General features: G+C 41.4%; 1 protein-coding gene across 1 annotated transcript in view; it reads left to right on the top strand.

The window, feature by feature from the left end:
- LOC103771353 (spectrin beta chain, non-erythrocytic 5-like) overlaps nt 1–24,784 on the top strand; it is a gene marked incomplete at its 5' end in the record, with an annotated part of 68,603 nt that overhangs the window by 9,807 nt on the left and 34,012 nt on the right. The window contains 7 exons of the mRNA XM_008938646.1: nt 1,604–1,807; nt 3,071–3,220; nt 16,158–16,262; nt 17,854–18,039; nt 22,169–22,324; nt 22,950–23,141; nt 23,766–23,861. Coding sequence (XP_008936894.1) covers nt 1,604–1,807; nt 3,071–3,220; nt 16,158–16,262; nt 17,854–18,039; nt 22,169–22,324; nt 22,950–23,141; nt 23,766–23,861 — 1,089 coding nt within the window. The remainder of the gene's footprint in view (nt 1–1,603; nt 1,808–3,070; nt 3,221–16,157; nt 16,263–17,853; nt 18,040–22,168; nt 22,325–22,949; nt 23,142–23,765; nt 23,862–24,784) is intronic.

Genomic DNA, 24,784 nt, shown 5'->3' with positions numbered 1-24,784 from the left:
TCTCCCAGATTGCTGAGCACAGAGAGGCAGCTTTGCTCTCTTTCCTTTTTCAGCTGTACCAAAAGGTCCCCAAAGTTACCAGCTGTTGAGTGTACTTTTTTCATTTGTATTGTTCATATGCAGTCCATGGGTCTCTTTCATTATGAAGTTGTACACAGACTAAATTAAACAAAACCAGGAATTTAGACATAGACTCAAAAGTGTTTCTGAATAATCTGAGGGTTTTTTTTTTTGAAGGCTGTGCTAGGAGCTGTATGGTCTCAATCAGCTCTGCTTAGGAGTTTCCTGAAGACTGACTGACTTAATATTTCCTTAAATATTGCTGGCAGTGGCAGTCCAATAACCTCTTATTCACTCTTGACTTGTTGCATGGCATCAGATATCTTGAGATCTATGGATTTTTTCCTAATGCTTTTCTAAGATTCCCTGTGATTTTAAGCTATTTGCAGTGCCAAGTGCAGTATCAGTGTCTACAGTGACATCCAGCTGTGTGTGAATTAGTTCTACAAATCAAAATGACACCAATGCATGTGCACTACACTTGCCCCTCTAAAAGCACAGCAGTCCTTTTAAACAGTCCTTTAGTAGCTGTGTTCACTGGCTTTAAGAAAAGAGTGTCTTGCCTTTGAAGTCTAAACTCTTAGGATCCCAAAATTGGCTAATTTCAATTTTGTGATGCATTTCTGACAATATTTTTTCCTGGCTGGCTGTTTCACAAGCTGAACTTTGAGCTGTAAAATGTTTTGATGATAGGGATAATAATCCACGGGTAAAATGGAATAGGCAAGAAACTATTTCCATTACATAGTGTCCATCAGTGGAAAAGCCAGCAACAATTCACAAGATAAAATTTTTAGTTCTCTAGAGTAATAGAGCATTTTTCTTCAGTACTTACTGTAGATAAGTCTTATAAAATACACTTAAAAAAACAAAAAGACCATTTACCTCTTCAGAACTGAATCAACTAACTCAAACACATTTAAACTGTAACACAATTCATCCCATGTAAACCTCAGTACAGTTTCTTGCAGTCCTGTTTTTTACCAACTCACACAGAAGAACAGAATACCTAATATGCTTAAAGTGGACTGGTGAAGGGGCAGAATCAAATGCAGAAACAGAGAGAATGTCACATTATTTTTACTTGCACAAGTTTCTTCAATGACAGACAGAAAATAATTCTCAGGGATTTCTTTTAGAATTTTCTTGCTCATAATTGCCTCAGCTGCAATTCAGAATTTCAGAAAAGTAGGGTGATGATGTTCTATCCTCTGTGAAGGAATAACACCAGGAAACACTTAAGGAATGAAGGACTAAAGGGCAGTAAGTGATATCATGTTGCCATTGATGTGATATGACACAGATTATGATATTGTACAATATGTATGATTTAATAAAGTATGTAGGAATTCTTGCAGTCCTGTGATCCACCCTTGTTAAAATTCATAGCAGTACCCTAAGCCCTAATGAAATATTTTCTTACTTATCTGTGATTTTATTGCCTATTATTCATTTAAAGTTGAACAGCCAGACTATGATTTTTCTGCCTGATAACAAAAGCTTGAGCTTTGACCTCAACTTTCAACATTTTTTTGGGTTCCAGGTGTGGGACTATTTCTCATGGACAGCAGAAATAATAAGAGAAATGAAAGCCAAGGAGACTATCCGGGACCTGTCTACTAGCAGCCTGAGACTCACCCAGCATCAGCAGCTACTGGCAGAGATTGAAGCAAGAGAAGAGAAGTATAGTCATGTTGTACAGCTTGGACAGTCACTTTTGCAAGATGAGGAAATGGGATCAAAAGAGGTAATTGAAACTCAGTTCAGTTCAGTCACACACATTCAGCTACTCAACAGCAGTGGAACTATCATTCTAGACTGTATTGCACTGTAGGAATAAAAAGTGTGTGTGTGCACTCACACATTATCCATATGGATGAACAGCATTTTACCCAGCTTGGGTATCTTTTTGGGTAGCTTTTACCTAGTTTTACCTAGCACAAAATCATCTCTTCCATTTCCTAGCTCAGCAGTAGATACGTGCTGGCATCTACCAAGGGCCCACTGCAGCAAAACTGGCCTTATTTGAGAAGTTTGCTGTGTTCTGAGCAATGAAGATAATTCTACCTGCTTCCCAAACAAGGGTTTCACAAATACTATATTTCACATTACAGTGCTATATCCTTACCACACTAGGCTGGACAAAACCTGTCAACCACAGAATGAAAATACTCAAACATATGAGAGAGTTTAAAGATAAATTGAAACATTTTCTGTAGAAATGAATTGTGCTGGTATATTTAACTCCCTGGAAATGAAAGATGGAAATCAAAATGTCACTTTACTCAAGACAAATAGCTTTTAAGACTCTCACAGCATTATTTCTTTTCTAGTACCTACTAGTTTACTTCTCCCCTGATAATTCATTAACATGACTCTAGAATATCTTCAGAAAACTGCAGAGTTTGTGCAAATTACTCTCTCATTTGACCAAGCGATTGCCTGAAAATTTGGTGAATATTGCAATGTGTTACTATAGTAACCAGAAATCTTCCTGACTGTAAAGTCCTCTGCTTGTAGAAAAATATAGGGGGTAAAATTATAGAAAACCTATGGATATACAGAGTCTGGAAGCTGGAATTATATGAACTCTAACACTGAGGCATGTATTCACTGATTAGGTGAATGTGCTCTGTTGATAACTTACTCATGCATCTCTCCTATCCCAATTTGAAATGCTATAATTGCATTGTTATGAGTAAAGATAATGGAGAATTTGCATTTCATTCTAGAAGGTACACTTGAGAGAAGCAGTCACCTTTCCTTGCTCTTGACTTGGACTGCTGTTTATGCTGTAAGAAGCACTCCTCCATGCCTGAAATGGGGACTGCTGATTATCTCTCTGCCTGAATATAAGCACTAGAACTTATTCTGCTTTTTTCTGCTTGATAATTTTGTTGCAGATTATGGGGCTCATCCACCACTCCACTTAATCCTTTCTCCTCTCACCTTACCCTGGTCTAGGAGGTATAAAGACCAATATGAGTTTTTAATTGGAAATTGTGTTTAGATTCAGCAGAAACTACAGGCTCTGTTGGAAGAGAAGGAAAACGTATACAATGAATGGAAACAGAAGAAGGAGTGGCTGGAGAAAATACACCAAGAACAAATGTTCTACAAGGATTGGGATCACCTGGACATGCTTCTGAATTCACAGGAGGTGAGTGAGTTATAAACTTGAAATAAGTAGTTAAACTCTTCAAGCATTTGAACTCTTCCAAACTAAGAGGGGCATTACTGTTCACCTACAACTTAAAAGCCTGTGTATAGGCAAGACACTATTACTATTATTAGTATTACTTTTATTATTATTATTATTATCATCATCATTTGCATTTGCATTGTAGTTATCACTTGGAGAGTGTGCCAGTCTACGAGACCTTCCCTCCCTGTCTTATGGGGCTTAGGATGGTCCTTGCCTGAAGGATAAACATAAACATATGTGTACTTGCCTTCAAATAAACATATGAGCTAACAGATGAGAGTCACAACAGAAGAGGGAGACAACGGTCCAGTATTAGTTTGCTTTACAAACAGATCTCATACCAGTTGTTTAACCATGGACAAGTTGTTTTGTAGGCTGCAGAGAGAAGGGAAATTGTGAAGAGGATTTGAAGGTGGGCAGGGAGATTACTTTGCTGGTGTTAGTGGAAAAGTCACCCCGGGCTGAGGGTTAGTGCTGGGAAATGCAGCTAGCAGAAAAGGGATGTTGGCACTATGAGTGAGTCCAGGAAAAGGAATTGACTTTGCAGTTCTGCAAGGGAGATGATAGCAGTGTGGAGAGTAACTGTGAAGGAATTTGATTGTAAAGAATGTTAACTTCTGTTTCAGTCAGTAGAGAAAGATGAGCTAGTGATAAAGACCCTCTTATGGAAAGAGGGGAGTGATTTAATTAATGCAGAGACAGAAGGATGTTCTTATTATCATTCAGCAGCTTTTCAAATAGATTTTTTTAATTTTTCCACAAATATTGAATTATCTTTTGTCTTTCTGGCAGTTCACTGCATCCATGGAACTATTTAAAAAGCTTCCAGTTTGAGGTCTGACATTTGCTATTACAAAACTAAGTGCAGAATTCAGATGCCTTTTCCAGTCACTCTGTGCAAATTCATGGATTGATAAATTGCTGTAACTGTGCTGAGACTTGGAACTCAAACCACATCCCTGGGTTGAAGATTGCCAAACTGAAGGGTTGAAGCAAAGCTGTAGGAGGCTGTACCTCTGGGCCATTTCTTATTAAGAAAATATAATTAATTCTCCAAGACCACTGACAGCATATAATGACTCTGAGTTTGTGCTAAATACTGTTTTCCACCAGTGCTTTGCCACTGGCCCTAAATCATTTGGAAAGCTGGCCTTGAGCTGTACCATGGAGTGATACTTAACCCTTTGGGACACATGGGCTTGGAGCCTTCTGCTACTCTTCCCTTGAATGAAATTGTCTTCAGAATTCCCTACAACTGGCACCCTTGACAAGTATGGCCTAGAATCTGAGTTTGTGCCAAAGCACAAAACTGAAAGAGTTTCACCTAGGTTCAGGTGTCTAGAGTGAAATATTACATAGTTCTGCCCATTAAAAAAGTGTATTTGTTGCTTAGTTAGCAAATGGCACAATTTGCTTCATATCTCAATTATATCTCCATTCACTACCAAGCAGTGATACATCGTGGCAAAGCTCCTGCATGGGTAGAATCATTATCAGGGAAAAAAATTTAAACTCTACAAAATTCTGGCCACTGTACTCTTTCTCTTGTCATGAAATGGAGATCAGCCAGCTCACAGAGGCACCGTGACTGCAGCATCTGCTCTGCTGTATATGCCTCAGAGGTAAATGTGTAGGAAGCTGTGATCAGTTAGTGTTCCTTCCTGCCCTTCAGCCACGAGTCCTGGTTGTAAAAGACAATATTACTGCTACCTGAAAGGGGCTGCAGCCCTGGCATTTTCAGTATGACCCCAGCACATTCTGTATAGTTCAAGTGCACTTCATATTACTTCTTTATTCAGATAAATTTATCATTACTGTATGCTGGGGTTGTTTAGTCTGAAGAAAAAGAGGGTCAGGGTAGGTCTTATAATTCTCTAAAACTACCTGGAAGGAGGTTGTAGTGAGGTGGGGGTCAGTCTTTTCTCCCAAGTAACAAGTGATTGGACAAGATGAAATGGCCTCGAGTTGTGCCAGGGGATGTTTAGGTTGGATGTTAGGAAAAATTTCTTCACTGAAAGGGTGAAAGCTTCTTCCTTCAAAGGGCTGCCAGCCCTGGAACAGGATGCCCAGGGAAGGGGTGGAGTCACCATCCTTGGAGGGATTCAAAAGCTGTGTAGATGTGGTGCTGAAGGACATGGTTTAGCAGTGCCTTGGCAGTTAATGGTTTGACTTGGTGATTTCAAAGGTCACTTCCAACCAAAACAATTCTATGATTCTATGATCTGTGCTGTGAGGTAGACTGACACAAAAGCAGTAGGTGTTTATCATCAACTGAGTAAATTCTCTTGGTAGGATCAGTCACAGCACCTGCCTTCTACCACAAGTTTCTTGAGAGTGAAGTTTGGGACCTTGAGGACCAAGAAAGGCAATTCTGTTATTAGAATCATTCTCTCTATAAAATCTCTCTTTTTACTCTATGAAGTTCCAAGGAGCCTGGTACTCATTGTTCATACTGGGACTAAGTAGGTAGAACAGTAAAATGTGGATACTTGGTGTCTCTCCCAGCACCACTTCACACAGTTGACATTTTTCAGTCAGGGAGAATCACAAGAAAATAGGGAGAGGAGAATGATGACATTATCCATGCAGGTATAAAGAATGAGTGAGTTACAGTCATCCTATTATCTTCTATTCCCTCCACCACCCTCTGCATCTCATTTTTGGTTGTTTTTTGTTTTGTTTTGTTTTTAAAAAAAGAACAGTTGAGAAGAACACTCTAGCTATGGAAAGAAGATTCATAAACTTTTTATTTCTCATTTCTGCTTATATTTAATCTTCAAAAGATTACAACTGATCGAAGAACTGTTCCTTTTGTGAGAGGTCTGTGCATGCAAGGAATTACAATTGCATGCTCACAGAGTCACTTCTGTAAGACAGAAAAGTAGGTGAGAATGGTGTAGACTATAGAGACAAAAGTCTCTGATATTGTAGTCTATGACTAAGTATCTACCTGCAATATACCAAGGAAATTATGCCATGGATTTCTAAACTAGTCATCTGGATATCACAGTCAGCAACATGTCTCCTCCTTCACTGACAGTCCCTACCATCACCAAAATCCCACAATGCCTAGAGAACCTGCTCAGATTTAACCCAGGAAATACCTAACTGCTGGTAAGTAAGAAGAAGAGATGCTGAATTTGTTCATAGCCAAGGATGCAAACAAACAGCTCCTCAATACACTGTGAGGCTTCAGGATGAGTTTCAATTCTCATTGCTCTGGATGCACCAATTAGGCCAGCTGTGGGAACAGCTTTTCTTCCATGAATAACTAGCCAACTTCCATCACAATGACCCCGTCCTCTGTTGTTCATTCTTGTTATCTTGTTTTCAACCCAAAGCTGGCACTGAGCAAGTGTACCATGAGGAAAGGCAGCTGCCCAAGAACATCAGCTTGCCTTAGAGGTGAAGAGTACAGGTGAAAGCACAACTCAGGACTGCTTTGCAAATTCTACTGCTACCTGCTCACTTAAAATTATATTTTGCTGTCTTTAAGACAGTTTTACTGATTTGAAACCTGGCAATGTTGGTAGCCACTTCAATGTTAAAAGCAGTGTCAGCCCACAGGGAGTATAAATGCAGAGTGATGCAGGTTTAGGCTACTACACTGCTGAGAAGACAGAGATTATATGTGTTTACATATGAAGTAAGATGTATCTTTGAAAAATTCATGGGATGAAATCAATAAAGCAAGCAAATCATTGCAAGAAGAGGCTTAATTGCTATGTTCACAGAAAAACAGGAAGGTATCTACTGGATTCTAGTCCTTCCTTAACATGCAGTGCATCAGCCTGGCCCTGAGTAGAAGCAGCAGCACTGTCCTGATTCCTCTACAGCTGGAATTCCTGTATTCCAAGACTATCCCCCATTGCTTTTTTCCCCTCATCCCTAAGAATGATCATTTATCAAATGGGTTATTCCTGTGCTGCAGGATCTCCATCTAGATGAGGGAGAAGCAGCAAGAACTGCAAAGCTGCCTGTTGCAGCTGCCACCACCCCTTAGGGATCAGTATGTACAACCTGACAGTGAACTGAGGCTCCTTGGTCACTATTTGTGTTTTACTTCTCTGTATTTGAAGAACAATTGGTGGAAGAATCTATTCCTTTTGCATTGAGCTCTGTTACTGCTATATGGAGTTAAAAAGTTGCTGCATAGTGACGCAGAGTCTGCTCCCTAAGGAGACAGGCAGGATGGTAGGAAACCAGTCCTTTCAAGCATGCTTTCAGAAAGTATTCAGCCAAGGCATCAGCTGAAGACTCTCAAACCACTTTCCCAATGGGAATTTTGTCATTTGCTGCTTTCAGAAAGGACAAAAGCAAACACACATTCGAAAAGGATTCCTATCAAGCAAACAAACAGAAGCAATCTCTCCACCCCTTGTGTTTCTTCTGAATCTTGTGTCCGAGGCAAAGCTCAGCCACGTGCATTTCACTCTGCACATCTGCAAAACGTCTGCGTACGAAAGCAGCTTCTGCCATCCCATAATTTTGGATCCTATTTTTCCAGTACTTCATATGCCTTAGACCAAGTCTCTCCCCCAGCAGCAAGGAACAGGGGAAGAAGGCAACAGAGGAGTATTTTAAACTAAGAACTACTACTGAGAACTGCTCTCTCATTTGCTGTCTGTGCCAGTGTGACAGGTTTGACTTTATGCCAGCATCTTATATTACATCCAAGTTACTTAAACCTTCGACAGATTTCTGCAGAATTTAGTCTAGGATTGTTCTATGCTAAAGAAAACAGAGTACATGTGGAGAAAATCAGGCAAACATCTATCTTTTAAATATTTTATTCTGACTTCAGTTGTGCCATTGCACGGAACTGTTGCAGGAAACCCTCCTAAGACCTGCAAACGGAGATCTTGCCATTCAGAGTGCAGACGAGCAACAGCTGAAAAAGAGAAAGGAGGAAAAAAAAAACAACACTTTTGCTTTGAGCAGGAGCTCCAGTACACTCTGCTCCATTCCAACCTTTCCAGGGCAGCAGATGTGTGGCTCAGGTTAGCTGCTCTGCCTTTTCTCACAGATGAAATAGCAGCGAGTCCGCCGGCTGTCTCTGGCGGGCGTTTTTGGCTCCCTCCTACTCTATCTGCAGTCTGGCTGTCAGAACACTCAGGGAGCAGAGCCTCATGCTCCATAATTTATCTTCCTGCCCATCCCACTCTCCTATCACTTTGCCGACGTGACAGGCGGTGGTAGCAGGGTTAGAAGAGCTGTGAGTTTTTCTTTTCAGTGTGGATTTTCATTTTTTTTTTTAGTGTTTTGTTTGTTGTTTTTTTTTTTCCTGGAGTATGTTTCTTCATCTCTCATTCCTGTGCTTCAGAGAAAGAATGGAAATTTCCAGTGCCAAAGGAAAAAGGATTAGGAGTTGGTTTTAAAAAGAGGGGGAAAAGGCAAGCTTCTGTGGCTTGGATTTTTGCATCATTTAGGACTGAGCTTCAGCATGTCATGCAGGGACCACCGCTTCAAACTTTCATCTGCAACCTACATCTCCACTGCAGAAGTGATGCTGTCTTCCAGCAGAATGACCCCACCTCCTCCTTTTGAATCTGCTGTGCGGGACAGGCCTTTTCCAAAGATGCCAGCATCAGCATGGCATCCTCCCACTGGTCAATCAGTCGCAGAGCTTGCTCCAGGAAATGCCAGCTCACCGCCAAGCAGTGTGTCTTCTGGAGCTTACTGTTCAAGGCTAGATGTCGTCCTGGCACACACAGACCAAAGGAAAGGTTTTGGGAGTGCTAGTCACTGTGTCAGGACTTCTGATGAGACATCCAGGTGTTCCAGTTCTCCCAGGGTCCCTCAGGGCCATGGATATGAGGGTTCTGGCACTCGCTCAACATCTGCATCTTACAAGCAATATTCAGAAAGAGAAAAAAGTGTTCATCCTATTTCTCCTGAAAAAAATGATCCCCTGAAGCTCGCTGTATCTCTGCCCTCTGATGTCCTTTCCTGCAAAGCTCCACCAAGCTGGACATCACGCCTAGATGTTGATCTCTCTGGTACTCCAGCTGTTTCTACACCCCATAACAAAAACCTGCATCCTTCCCTGGAACCTTGTGATTCTCTTCCACTCCAACAAGGCTGTAGCCAGTGCAATGTCCAAGTGCCAGACCTCCATGCTTCAGTGAAGCTTTACATTTCAACTTGCAGTTTGACAATAAAGCCTTTTCGAGCGGACTCCCATGGAAGCTGTCATGCTCATTCAAGTCTGCTCGTGCCACAATTAGAGAAGGTGCCTGAAACTCTGGCAGGTCTTCCAACAGGATCCCAGAAACCTAAACAAGGCTTCCCTTCAGGTGGGTCTCCAGCCCTTCAAATCACAAGATTTCATGTGACTTCCTCCAAGTATCCTGGCCTTCCCCAGCAGACTGTCTCCAGAGATATATGGCTGGCCCCAGCTGTGCTGACTGGAAGAGAAAATTCAGCTAGTGGGAATGAGGTCACAAGCAAGGATTTAAATCCAGAGCTGATTGTCTTTCAGAACCATCCTTCATCCAGGCCAGAGTTTAGGAAGACTCCATGTGATGGTCTAACACCTGCTCACCACGAGGTTTCCAAAATCACTCTGATACTTGCCACCCCTTGGACTGCTATGCCTATCCAGGTGGTAAGAGAATTTAGAAGAAGCCCAAGTCCAACAGTCTTTATCAAAACACATGATCCAGATATAGCTGCTCCTCCCTTTCACCCTGTGGAGATTGGGACTGGCCTCTCTCTATCAGTGAATCCAGTTTGCTGCTCAGGATTGCTTTCTAGCCATTGGGCAAGACCCAGTTTGAGACCTTCCCAGGCAACATGTACTCTAAAAAGTGTATGCCCTGACAACCTTCTGACAAACGTACCAGCTCACACCACATCTTCAACACCCAGAGACTCAGAGGGTGCTTGGTGTCCATCCATCGCTGTCAACATCGCGTCCTTCGCGTCTGGGAGGAGAGTGGTGAAGATTTCCATTCCGTTCTAGGAACGTCTCCAAACAGAAGTTTTAAGTTGTGTTAATCAAGCCATGTGGATTTCTTTTCGTATGCTTCCTGCCACGTTCCCACTCCCTAGAGATGACATATGGGATGATCAGAAAGCTGCTTGTGTCCTGCTGTCACCGAGGCTGCAGCTGCAGCTTGATCCATCCTAAAGGAAGCTGAACATTCTGATCTGATCAAGCACTTAATGTTTCATTTTGACCATTTGACTCCAGGTATAAACATGAGATGCTCCATGCTATGCATGTGCTTATGGATTTTACATAATTAGGCCACAGACCTCAGCACTTTGAAGGTTCAAAACTTCAGAGCAAAGAACTGGTTTTCTTCTCTGCTAGTCAGTCTGGGACCTAGGACAAATCCTTAGTGTATTTTTTCTTTTTTTTTTTTTCTGTTTCACTGTTTTTATTTTCTTACTTGTCAGATTATGCTGCATTTCTAAGTGGTTAATTCTTAGTTTTGTATCTTCTAAAAGCAGTACTTGCTCTCAAAACCCAAAATGTTTGTGTGTAGAAAGAAATAACTTTCTTTTTACCCTTAGAAAAAGAATGGTACCACCCTTTCCTGAGGGAAATGAAGAGAATTTGGTCTCAATAGCATCTCAAGTTTGGATATCCCTGCAAAGTTTTTAGCACTGAAACTATGGGGAGTTTAAGAGGAATTTAGTCTGCCTTCAGACAAACGTTTCATAAGTAAATATTTTAATGATGATGTATGGGCGTAAGATTCTGGTCTAACACCCACTACTTTTACAGGGTAGGGGACAAGCCTGAGAATTTTGAAGGAGGGAATAGATGGGAGGAAGGGATCGTAGCAGTTATGGGGAAACAAACCCTGACTTTTCTCTGTATGTTTCCTCTAAACATTTCCAGTATCAGATAATTATATTTTTATGCTGATGAGACAGCACACAGTGGCAAGGGGGAAGGAAATTTTAAATACATTTAACATTAGAATTTCATGTCTAGATTGTGAGGTCAGAGGCCAATCGTACAGTGATGTATGACATGACAGAAAAGGTGGTGGTTGGTTTGGCTTGGGTTTGGGTTTTTTTAATTAATAACTTCATTGTGTTTTATTCTACCTATCGTTATAGTATGATACCTTGTTGTAACTTTACTGATATGAAATGTAGTACAACATATTTGTGAACCATATGTAATCATGGTATTAAGCACATTTATTTACTTTGCTAAAACAAATTTAAATGTGTATTTTTCATTAATTCTTTTTTCTATTTACTTTTATCAGAAGTCATTCAAATCAAACCTTGTTGTTATCTGGGAGAGAGTTTGAACTTGATTACATGCTTTAAGTGAAGGCATTTGAAAGTAGGAGTAATTCTGGCTTATAGTGCATGCTTAAAGCCAAAAGATTTTCAGCAGAGTTCCAGCAATCTCAGCAGCAATCCCAGGGCATGCAGTGAGGGGCAAAATCTGTGGAGCTTGTAATACTGCAAAGAGCAGAAGCAGGAGAAGGGAGGGGATTTGTACAAATACTTATAACAAGTTTTTCTTCCAGAGAAATAAAAGTGATGCTTCTTGGAAGCCAAATTCCTTTTGGGGCTGTGTCAGCTTCCAGCATATATAAATGTGAAGTTGTGGCAATTTCTTAGTCCTAATGACTAAGAAGTTTCATTCATTATTTCTCCAAAATCATCTAGAGATGACCTGCCCTGACACAGAAGTGTGCATATAGTACTATTTTATTTAAAATTAACTGTTTTTAATTGGACTTTGTGTTTAGTTCCACTTGTATATAAGAGGTTTTAACAACAGTGTGACTAAATCTGTGCAATGAGCTCAGAAAATGTGAAACACTCCAGTTAAGTAGGGTTAAAACCTCTGTTTCTGTACTCTGCATTGTTACTAACTTGGCTTTTTGTTACACACTCCATTTCAAATCTCAAAAAGAGCCAAGTCCATTTTGTGGTTTTAAGTGTCTTTGCAAGTCTTCACTTAAAAAACAGTCCATCATATAGAAAGTGGTCAAGTCTCTGGTACTTTTTGTGGCTGAGCATTAAATTCCTGATGATGGGCTGTGATTCATAACAGAAAAAAAAAACTTGAAAAGAAAGTTAAGACCTGCTGTGGGCAGGGAGAGACCCTGGTAGTAGGTTACCTGAGGAGAACTGTGCAGTGTTTCATGTTTGAAATCAAGATGTCTCATTCAGAGCACGAGTTTGGGGACCTGTCTAAAATTGTGCCAAAAAGTGATGTCACTGGCCATAGGCCAGCATTGTGGTGTGGCAGCCAGTTTCCACTCTGCTTTCAGATTGCATTAACAAATGCTTAAATGAAAAAGAAAAAAGAAAACAAAAAAAGTGTTACGGTTCTGATTCTAGCAGTTGCTGTCATAAAATTTCTGTTTAAAAATGAGTGGAAAGTTTTTACCTCACCAGCTCTCCAAGTGGAGCCGTTAGTGCTACTGGGGTTGCTTTCTCCTAAGCACATTGCCACCACCTCCTCTCTCATGTGCACAACCAGTTTCTCTCTCAGTATTAAAGCCTGGATTCCCAAGAGCATTCACACAGGGTTCTACTTGGAGGATGTAGTCCCAAGTTTTCAGAATTCAGAAGGACTCTCTCCTGCTGCTATAACAGCTGAAGGAGTAGGGCTTTGAAAGCTCAGTGTTATTTGTGTGGAGTGTTTTTCAGTGGGAGCACTCTGGTAGCAGCTGCTCATGAGTCACCATCCCACACCCCTGCTCTCACATGTCTCTGTTCTCTTTCTCCAAAGAAAGTAACCATCTTTACCAGCATATATCCCTTGCTTTTCTTCTTCCACCAGACATACAAGCAGGAAAATTAGTGGCTGACCATTTCTTCAGGTATCACAGAGTGTGCAGTTTCTCTGCTAACAGTTACTAAATAAAGGTCCTGGAGTGATATCTGGAAAATTATAGGAATTTTATTTCCTCAGGTATACCTTTTTTTCACCAAACTTTTTTTGTCATATTTTGTAGATAATCCACAAACTATGACAAAGAAGCTACAGTGGTTTAAAAGCAGTGTTTAAAACACCAAGACTGAGATGCAGCATGTGGCTTTATGTTTGTGTACCCCAAACAGGAGTGAGTTAGATTCAGCTGGTAACTTTTTTTATTTCACTATGATGGCAGTGTAATTATGGATTGGAATTATAAGTGGTTTAACAAAGTATTACAGTAAATGGGCCTGGACCTCACAAGTCTTCCTCCACAAGACCAAACCAAATTCAAAAACACTCTAAAAAGAAAAATCTGTCATAATTTCATATGCTTGGTGGGTAAGATAGATCAAAGGATTAAAGTTTTGAGTGACAGAATATCTGCCTTCTGCTGAGGGTTGTATTTAACATACAGAGGCATAACAGAGGCATGAATGTTAATGTATTTCTTTAGCCATCTTGGTGATTTATGGGCCAGACTTATTAAAAAGTTAGACTTGTTGTACAGTGTCCTTCCCCTCTTGACAGGGATTAACGTGTTGAGATTTATTCACCTTTCTTCTGACACTCAGCATGGATTAGTATAGAACAGTCTGAACATCTGGCTTGGCCATGATATTCTTCTGTGAGTTTTTCTGTCTATGCAAAATATTCCTCTCATTAACTCAAAAAAAAAAAAAGAACCAGAAAGCCAGGCCAAGTCTGGCTGTCAGTCCTCTTAGCTACAGCTGCCAAGGAGAGCTGAGTGGTGGCAGCAGTTACAAGGTCTGTTGACCAGCTGGAGATAAGGCAACAAAGCAATGACTGAAGTGTGGGGTCTCTCCAGGAGGACCAGCACAGAGCTCAGGCAGGGCTGGGCCTCAGAGGGACTCCCATGTGGGAGCAGGGAGCATGTCCAGGGGACAGTCAGGACCACCAGAGCCTGTTGGTGCCCTCAGACCCTGACAGGTAGGTCTGGATTCCCCTGCACATAACTAGTGTCTGGGAAGCCTCTCTTTCAGAAGATGCCCTGGGAAGTTCAACAGTCATCCAATACTTCTGTGCAGACAATGAACATTGTTACTGGTTTTCTAAAGCAGCTGATGAAGAATCTCTTTTCTCTCCTATAAAATACCCTGTAAGACTGCTCCAGAACTGTAATGCTTTGCAAAAAAAGATGTTATGTTTCCTGTGCACATCTATGTTTTTAAGGCACAGATCTACCTATGATCTTGACCAGCCCACTTCTGAAACTATTAACAGTTGTGTTGTTTCATTGGTTCTATTGTTTCTTTCCTGCCTCTTAATTCTTTCACACTGTATCACTGATCTCAAATTCTTCTTCCATCGATGCTAATTGCACCTTACCCAGGCAGTGTTACTGGTTTGAGCTTCTCATCCTTATCCAAACACTTATGATTCCATGAGCTCACAAAATGGATTGCACAGTGCTGTATCCCAGCCAATACAGTCCCTCATAGCAGCTTGAACACCAAAAATGTGCCCTGTTCCCAGCCAATACAGTCCCTCATAGCAGCCTGAACACCAAAAATCTGTCATATTCACTCCACTGTGAACCTTGTCCACAGACAGTTTTTGCTCATGTCCCATCAGACCTTCTGACTTGGGGTTTTCATCCTGCTGTTGTTTTATCATTGAAAAAGAGGGGGTTTGGCTTGGTTTTTGTTCTTGTTGTTAATAATACATAACTACGTTGTTTAATCTTTTGCATTTGACAAAACTGAATATAACAGAATTCTTCTATGAAAGAATGTGTGGGAGAAATAACAGGGCAGTCAGTTTTCTTAATACCAGAAAAGAGTCAAGAAACACTTAAAGATGTATGTGGATTAGTTACAAAAAAAACCCTTACAGTATTAAAAGCAAATAGTGCAGAAGTCAGTTTCCTTAACACTGCATTTGTTATTTTAGACTAAGGTCTTTCTGCATCAGAGATTGACAGGACAGACAGTAAATAAAATTAATGCAGACAAGTTGGGAAGATGGCCTGAAAAAATATCAGATGTAATGCACTTGGTACAGGTGCAATTATGACATTTTTCAGGAGTAGTCAGCTGCATAAATACAGAATGGGAAAAACTGGTCTGAGAGCAGTTCTTCTGCACAGTTTCTGAATGCTTACAGTAGATTGCAAGGTGAACTTGAGTTCATGGTATTGCATAAAAGATAAGCACCACACACAGATAGATGCAGAAGATTACAGCTTGAAAGGCACGTATAAGCTCTCTGCTGTCTTCACTATCTTCACTCTGGCACCTTATTACTCATAGCCACTTATTGCATCAAGTATCAGGAGCCTCGTTTGGAAATAAGGAGAAATGAAGAAAACCCAGAGAAGAGCAATAAGAACAATCAGAGTGAAAAAGACACAGCCTTTGTGGAATGATTGATCAGATCCAGGGTAGTTTTAGCCCAGAGAACCCGGTGTGCAAAAAGCCTACAAACAGGGACAGAGCTGAAGCAAATGTAAAAGAAATTATCTCCTTAGTGAGATGAAGAGGGCAGCAGCTAATGAGGTGAGGTGTTAGCAATGCGTTTTCATGCTAGATGTTTGGAGAACCTTGCTAATGGTAAAGGTAACAAAGCACTGCAATAAATGGCCCAAGGAGGCTGCAAACTCTTTGCCATCAGAAATCTTCTAAGAAGGAATCACACAGGCACCTCTCAGATGTGACAGGGTTCATCTTGCTTTGGATTACAAGGATGTCTTAGACCTCTGGAATTCTCTGACAGCCTTGTGACTCAGTGATTGCAGTAAGCAGTGATAGGTCACTTCTCTTAGCAGGACCTGTTAATGCTTCTCTTTCTTTCTCAAGACCATGGAGCTCTACTTTATAACTTCCAATTTCAGTTGCCTCCTGTTCCCTTATTTTCCCTCTCAAATGTACTGCCAACTCCAGAGTTAATGCCTCTCCTCACATTTATGAATCAGGTTTCTGTGATAATTAATCCACTGAGAAAAATATTAAACTTTTTTTTTTATAGATTTATCTGAAAAGCAGTGACCTCGGAAGCTCTGTAGGTGAAGTAGAGCAACTGATAAGGAAACATGAGGCTTTTGAGAAGCTTCTGGCATCACAGGATGAGAAGGTACAAAAATCAAAGCCAAATGCTCTACCAGCCCATGAGCTAGAATGATTTTTGTTGTTTGTTTAATTTGTTTGTCTTTTAGTATGGCAACACATTGCATTGCTGCTAAGTGGGATATGCTTGATAGGCTTGACCCAGAAAGAAAATGGGGCAACTTAGTGAAATAAGAGACTTGTTCAGTGGAGAACAAGTGTTAAACACTCCATGCCCAAGTCTTGCCTGTATTGTCTTGCAATAGATGGGAAAACCACTTAGTTAGTTGAATAGCGGGAATTACCAGAAGAAATATTTAAAGTTATCTATGTTGTGTGTTATGGTGTGGTGGATTAACCAGGTGCCCTCCAAGCCCCTCTATCACCCTCCCCCTTTTCCTCCCCCTCCTTTGCTGAGCAAAAGAGAGGAGGAAAATAAGATGGAAATAAGAGCCCTGTGGGTAAAAACAAAGGCAATTTAATTGGAAAGGAAAGCCAAGCAATGCCACACATGGAAGCAAGTTAAAAAAACCAAAGATTTATTCTCTACTTCCCTTCACCAGGTGATGTCTGGCTCTTCCCTGGGAAGCAGGGCTCCAAAATGTGTAGCAGTTGCTCCAGAAGACCAAGGAGTAGCTTTCCCCCACCCTCCTCCTTTTACTAGATTTATAGTTGAGCTGATGTCACATGGTATGGAATATCCCTTTGGTCAGTTTGGGTCAGCTGTCCTGGGTATGTCCCCTCACAAGCTCCTGCCCCCCCCAGCCCACTCGGGGTGCAGGGAGGGAATGTTAGACAGAGCCTTGGTGCTGTGCAAGCACTGCTCAGTGGGAGTCACACCATGGGTGTTACCAACACCCTCCTAACTCCCAACACACACACCCTGCACCAGCAGGGCTGCAATGGGAAAGCCAGCTCAGGCAGACCCAAAACACCTGGATATCAGAAGTTCCTGCTTTTTTCATTAAAAAATCAGTGACTTGTAAAGCAAGAAAAATACAGTAGGTCAGATGGGACGACTTGTCCAATCATTGAAATTAACATCTAGTATAAATGTCTGTCCCAAATTGGGCAGCATCTTTGCACCATTAGAATAGATGCTGAATTGCTCACCTGCAGGTGAAGGAATCTGCCTGGCTGGTGGCCACTGCTGTGATTCATCCAGACTAGAGCTCAGCTCAAACCTGGGCATGTGTCTGGTTCCCCAGGAGGAATGAGTTCACAAAACCTGTGCCAGCTCCCTGCCAGACTGGTGCTTGTGTTGAAATATACCTTCCAGCACCTGATTTCCAAAATACAACAAAACCTAAGCACTCATGGGTGTTAGGCTTGCTCCATGATTCCTTGCACTGGATGATCAGTGGCACAGGGTCTCCTGGAGCCAGAGCTTTAATTCATTTAAGTAGCCAGGGTGCAGTACAGAGACAAATGACAAGGACATCATAGAGGTAACATAGTACAGGGTGAGGGTGTGGGGAATGCTGTTTAACTTATCCCTGCTATTCTTAGTTCATTCAAGAAAAAAAGGAGAATCTTTTGGGTATGGAAGGGAACCTGGTTTTGTTTTTTTCACACCACTTGGAAGCATAAAAGTAATTTCAGATTTGTTGCCTCCTCAGATGACATCTCTTCAAGAACAGGCAAGCAGGCTAGAAAAGATTGGTGGTCTAGAAGGGCTAAAGATCCAGCACAAACTAGATACCATTCGTAAGAGGAAGCAGCAAATCAAGGATCTGTCCCAGAGTAGGAGAGAGAAGCTGCAGACAACCCTTCTGCTGGCACTTTTCTACCAGAACTTGGAAGAGGTAAGAGGGCTTTCAAGTGGGATGGGGTGGAAGGCAGAGGAGCTGCCTGTCTCTGTTGGATGGAGTGCTCTCCCTTGTCAGATGTTAGGTGGGTGGATAATCTACTCTGGTGTGGCAACTCCTGCCACACTCACACAAAGGGGCCCTCCAACACCATTGTTGTTACTGTACCATAGCTGAGGCATTGTGCCCACTACAGCTGCTTTACACAACAGGAGCTCTGCTAAAATAAAACTCATCAAAGGAAAACTGCCAGCTACTACCTTATGTTTCCTTTGGTGGGAAAGAAAAGATATTTCAGATCAGGATGAATACAAAGTGGAAGCATTATGGCAAGGACACTAAGCTTTATTAGTGGGTTTTCACTGAAGGCCTTCAAAACAGTGCTGTAACTTAGCATAGCTCTTCAGCTACTCTAGGCTTCTCTCTACAGAATATGTTTGTCTCTGTCTCCTGGTCTGGCCTTAGTCCTGTGACTCAGTAGCTCTGCTCCTGGCATTACTGTTGGAAAGACCTACTAGGTCAGTCTTTCAAAGGGCAGCACAGTGTATGTGACCAAAAAAATGTGCCAGCCTCCAGTGTGCTGGCATAAACAAGAGCACACAGGCCCAGAGGGACGTTTGTAAACACTTCTTGTTCTGGTATGCACCCCCTCTGCTGCTGCTCCCATGGAACATCCTCCATCCTTAAAGAAAAACTGCAGGTGCTTGTTACCTCCCAGCCCATGAAAAAAACACATCCTGACACAGGTCAGATTGTGATTGTCACCAAAGGAAAATGAATGCTTGTAACACAGCTAGTGCTAACCAAATTTATTTCTTGCCCCCACCAAAGCAATCAGACATTTAAATACCCTCTTCTTTGGCTACACTAAAATGCCAGGGCTGTGTGTGGTTTTATTTTTTTTTTTTTAATAGACTTTATCAGCAATTATTTATTCAGCCAAATATTAACTCATATTATTTGGCTGTACTTTTCCTATTACATGAACCAGTCTACCAGTAAGGGCCAGTCTACCCTGTGGACTAGCAGAGAGGAGTGGATGAAGTGGGCAGTGCATTGTACAATGCTAATATTTCCAAAACAGCAACGTGCAACTGATGGAAAGGTCCTAGAACTGCCAACACCCTCTTGGGCAAAGTAACTGCCAGTGCCCTCCTGAGGATACAATCAACCCATTAGGCAGGAGCTCTTCTGCTTTCCTTCCTGTATCTCTGCAATTGTTGAATCACTGCTTGGGCTGGGGTCCCCTTCCATTTCTGATCCCCATACAGCAGAGGATCTGGCCCTGCATAGTGGGTAATATTCCCCTCATTGACTTTCTCCACACAAATTCAGCCAAGAGTACTATAGGGAGTTTTTTTTCTCAAAGTACCTGCTCATTTACCTCACCAATCTAGATTTATTGCCCACTGCTGTAGAATGTGAATGACACCAAGGAGTTTAAAAAATAATAAACTTACAGTAATATCTCTCTTCTTTGCTGGGTAGAATAGAGTGTTTAATTTGATTTTAATGATCTTCTGAATGTGTTCAAGTTCATATATGAGAATAGTCCCCAAAGGGATGTTAAATTACAGAGATGAGTTTTAAGTGTAGCTGTGAAATCTATGAGTCACTGTTTATTCTTACATATTACAAGAATAAGTCCCAAAGCTCAGGTCCTACTCCTCTGAAAACCCTCCTACAATCATCTTAAGTAATTTCTATTGATCAAACTAATTTTTTTTTTTTTTGTCAGCAGAAGGTAGTGATTGCTGTCATTGTTAAAAGTCTCCTAGTTAGCCTCTAGAAGCAATTACACATATCAGTGCAAAGACCACACAGTCTGTGGTTGCTGACAGAGGGTAGAGTGCTCAGCATCATATGGGCTGCTTAGCAGGCTAGCTGCTGCAGGTGGTACCCTTTTCAGAACACAGGACTTTGGTTTTTTCTCCATAAAACCCATGCTGATTCACTCAGGAGGTCACATGCAGCTCACAAAATAGGACACACTCTCCTACAGTAGAAGTAGAGTGTTTTTCTAGTCCAGGAGAAGTGGGACAAACCTATAGACTATCTTACTGTCACAAAGTCTGTACCTTAATGTTAACATGGAAGTCAAATTAACAGGTTTCTACTTAAAAATGTGGTTTTGTTTAAGTTATTTCAGAGAAAAGATCATGAAGTTGAAAGTTTTGACTTCTAAAGCTAGTTCTGGGTTTGAATGCTGACTGTGAAACTTATTCATCATACTAGTGTCACTGAACTTCCTTTCCCTGTCACCCTCTGTACAAAAGAATAAAACCCACTTGCTCCTTTATCTCAGAGGAGTGAGAGAGCCAATTAATTGTTCTCTCTAAATGTCTAGAACAGGCACATCCCTCTATATGCTTGAAATATTTCTGTTATTAAAAATCAGTGTAATTTACAAAGAATTTGTGCTCTTGAGGTTACTGAAACAGACTTTTTTTAAATACAGGTTTCTAAATTGATAATTCCCACATTTTTTTTTATGAGTCAAATAGAAATAAGTCTGGTCCCACGTGCCTAGACTGACCACAACACTAGTGTGACTGTTATGTTCAATAAAGTGAAAATGCCTGTCTGGGCAACCGTAAGTCCATAGAAAGATCTTGGGACAACAGATCAGTCTTGCTTCACATCTGTATGTGGACATGGGGCCAGGAGAAGGGTCTCTCACTCTCTAGAGCCATCCTAAGTAAGCCTGAAAATAAACCAAGCCACTAAAAGTGCAGATGTAGCTGGTTTTAAATGGCTTTGTTCAGTCTGTCATTAAGTAGAAGAACTACATTTTAAGTGGCTATATACAGGGGATTCATTTGTTTCTCATCCTCACCCTATGGCTGAGCCTCTCCCACCCAAAGGAGAAGTCAGCTAAGTGAGGTTAAAGTGTTAATTTGTGTCTGGGTAATGGGAGAAGGCCCTAGCTTGTGAGGAGGGTGTCAGAAATGAGAAGAGCAGATGACACTGTGCTGTCCTGGGCAACCTTGACATAAGGCTCCTGTTTAAGTCTCTAACTGTGCTTTGGATGGGAACACTTTCTGCAGAGCAGGCTGCTAGTGAAAGCTATTTCTGAGATTGTTTATGGAGTTTCAGCAGCTGAAACAACACTTCCAATCATTAATTAACTGCGAAAATCCTCCAGTTGTCAAGTCTTGTGTGCGTGTAGCACAGTTCCACAAGGACAGCCAGGATACTTTGAAATCAGTAAAGCTGGCTTCAGCTTGCTCTTCTTGTGTTGCCAAAACACTGGGTTACTTCAGCAGTCTGAGGACAGCAGGATCAGTTACAACGTATGTCAAGTGTTCAGTTCTTACTGTTTTGATGGATAAAGAATATTCCCATCACTGCTCAGGGCTAATGCTTAGCACACTTTAAAGAAAATTGCAGAAAACTCACTATCCTATTGTCCATTTAAACCCCCTGGAAAAGAATTTCCTAAGAGAAACACATAACCTTTGTTTTTTCAGTCCTTGAGGTTCACCTGCTTGTCTGAATCTGATATTCCTGGCTGGACCATTTTGAGTTTTATGAAGTCTAAAAGCAAACAGAGTTGTATTTGCTTTCAAATAATCTGACTAGTGCTTGGCCCCATCAGTAAGGCTTTATTTGCTTTGCATTTTCCATTTAGGTGTCACAACCTTGCTGAGATCAGGAAATGTTATTGCTGTTTTATAGGTGAGGCACAGAATTCTTAAGAATCTTAACCCAGTTTACAGGCAGGTCCTTGACAGAGGTAGAAGATGAAACTCAGAGCCCTAAATCCAAGGCTCACCCATCATAGTCTCATTTTAAAAATATTTAACATGTCAAGGCTGTCTATCTGCTTGAGGATTCTCTGCAGCAAATCTAGAAGATTGTATAATCTGGTTATGGCTTGTGATAAAATTTGGGATATTCAAGGAATTTTTCATTATTCTTGTGGTCAGATTCAACTTTCATTCCTACCTACTTTTATTTCCTAGCAAGCAGAGTAGTTCAGAAACTGGAGAGCCACCTCAGCTGTCAGCTCCCAGCTTGATCTGCCTAGCCTAGGCACAGGCAGTTGCACAGAACAGTGATATGTTTTGGGAGGAGGCCCCAGGACAGCATGTTGTGCTCATTCTGATGCCTCTCACTGCCACAGGCAGAAGACTGGATCGGTGAGCGCATGCAGAAGCTGGAGGACCCTACCATGCAAGATCCCACCAATCTGCAGGACAAAATGAAGCTGCTACAGAAACATCAGGTCTTTGAGGCAGAAATTCTGGCAAATGAAGAAATCATCACAGCTGTTAATAAGGTAACTCTCTCACACTAGTAGTGTTTTTACAGATTAGTGCTGGTTATCCAAAGGAGGACAGATAGAGGGAAAGAAAAGGAAGAGTAGCATGTTCACCACTTCTATAGCAAATATCCTACTTGTGTGACAAGAACCCAGTTGCTATGCCATGGAAACATAATGCTGTTAATTTACAACAGACAGATTTATTAATTGCTCTATCCAGGGAACTTCCATCTTTCCATATTGCCCAAACAGGAAGATATCACTGACTTCTTCCTTGCCTGGAGTGATTACTCCAATAAACGGTAAATAGGATTTCATGCCAAATTTGTGAACATTCTTGTTGAAACTGACTCACATAGCTGAAGGGCACAGTCATCTATAATACCTTTCTTGGTGATTCCACCCCACAAATGTCATTCTTGGCAGGAAAACCCTGAAATCCCAGTGTTCTTGATTCCCTCCAGATGTAAAAGCTTTCCAGCTGAGCAGAATCGTTTGGGCAGGAAGAATTTATATTAGTAATTCATTGTGCAGTCAAGGTTAGAAAAATGAGAGATTCCTTCTAGAAAGGCCATGTCACATGGTAATCACATTAAAAATTAGTGGCTACCTTGATTTCTAATTTCTTCTAAATGTGAAGAAGGGAGAAGCCCTGGTATCAAAAGGCCACCCAAAATCAGGAGAGATCCGTCGCCAAGTCCGCGTGCTTCAGGAGCACTGGGAGAAGTTGAAGAGAGCTGTTGCTGCCCGTGGAAGGATGCTGGAGGACAGCAGGGACTTCCTGGAATTTCTCCAGAAGGTGGACCAGGTGGAAGCCTGGATCAGGGAGAAGGTAAATGGTATTTAACCCAAGTAACACACTAGAAACTTTCTATTTAGCAGTGAATTTCTGATAAATGTGTCATCTTCCAGGATATTTTCTTAATTGCTTTTGCCTGGAAGAATTATGACATGTTCTAAGGAATAAGTCAACAAAGTATAAAAATTTTCTGGAGTATTTCCATGCCAGAGGCAGTTAGACAGTATTATCACACATTCTCATGTAAAAAGTGCACAAAAAGAGATTGTGATTGTTGGAGACCATCTCACGTGTCTCTACCGAGACAGAGAAATGAAAGCAGACTAGAATGGAAGAGACTTGAAGCATTTGGCAAGTGGCACTTACTCTTATTGTGTATCCAATCTGAAAGTTTCTCTTCATAAGAGTGAAGGAAGAGTCTCTTGATCCATTAAGTTTTCATTCAGAGGTTACTTCCATAATCAGTAATAGATTGGAGAGGGAGTTGGGACTAAGTATCATAATTATCTACAGATCAGAAGAGACTACTTCAGAAGCTGTAGATCAGTGATTTACAGACACATCACAGCACTTATTGCACCAGCATACCCGTTGGGCCCTGCTGTGTTCTTGTACTCTTAGCCTGAGTGTTTGCCTGTCTGCTGCTTATTTCCCCAGGAAGTCATGATTAATGTAGGTGACGTGGGAAATGACTATGAACACTGCCTGCAGCTCATGAAAAAGCTGAACGAGTTCCGTGGAGCAACATCAGGGGTAAGAGGTCTTTTCTATACACATTCCTTGTGTGGCTGGAAGCAGCAGTTAACTTTTCAGCCCAACAGTATATCCAGGTAGCAAATAGAGTTCCAGTATGCTGGGAAGGGGAAAGATCATGGAGCAGGAAGCATTACCACTTTATAAGTCATTAAAAAACACAGAATTTTCCCTCATTGTGCCTTCTGTTTTGATGATGTCCAAACAGAACTGCCAGGTGCTCATGACACAACCTAAAATTCTGGGCTGCATTACATGAGCAGAAAGCTGGCTGTGTGAGCCTGAACTGGAGCAGGTTTCCAGTTTGGTTTATGCTGTCCACAAAGTCACAGTGAGTTCCACCCAAAAGTGGATTAAAAGTGGCTGTTTCAGCCATGTTTGTTTGAATCTGAAATTTGATATTGACTTTTCATGAACAAGCCCATTAAAAAAGATTAATAACCACTTTCTCCATTTCCCTCCTTCGTTTCTCACTTCCCCTTCTCCTGGGGAACAGTCATATTCCTCATTTTCCTTCATCCATATGAAGCACATATATTTGGGAGCCTTTGTTTATACAGCACATGTTGTTAGTCATGAATCATAATGTTAATAATCTGGCATTTAGTACAACAGAGCAATGGTTTACACACTTTGGATAGAAACCATGTGACAAGACAGCTCCACAGTTCACCTTTCTGTGCTGAGACCTCTGACCCTTTTGTGGGGCTGAGTTATGCCAGCTGCCTCTCTTGCCCTCCATGAGAAGTGCTAACCTGGGCACCAAAGCTTAGGAACACTGTGGAACAGGCCCTGCCACAACGAGGACATCCTTGTGATGTGCTTCAGCTCCCACCCTGAGAGCTGTGAGGCCATACATCAACAAGATGATGAGTTTGCAGCAGACTCTTGTTCTCTCTGTGTGACCTGCTAGAGATGTGGGC

Source organism: Merops nubicus, unplaced genomic scaffold (genome assembly GCF_000691845.1).
Source record: "Merops nubicus isolate BGI_N331 unplaced genomic scaffold, ASM69184v1 scaffold3554, whole genome shotgun sequence".
Lineage (NCBI taxonomy): Eukaryota > Metazoa > Chordata > Aves > Coraciiformes > Meropidae > Merops > Merops nubicus.
This window is presented reverse-complemented; position numbering and strand designations above follow the sequence as displayed.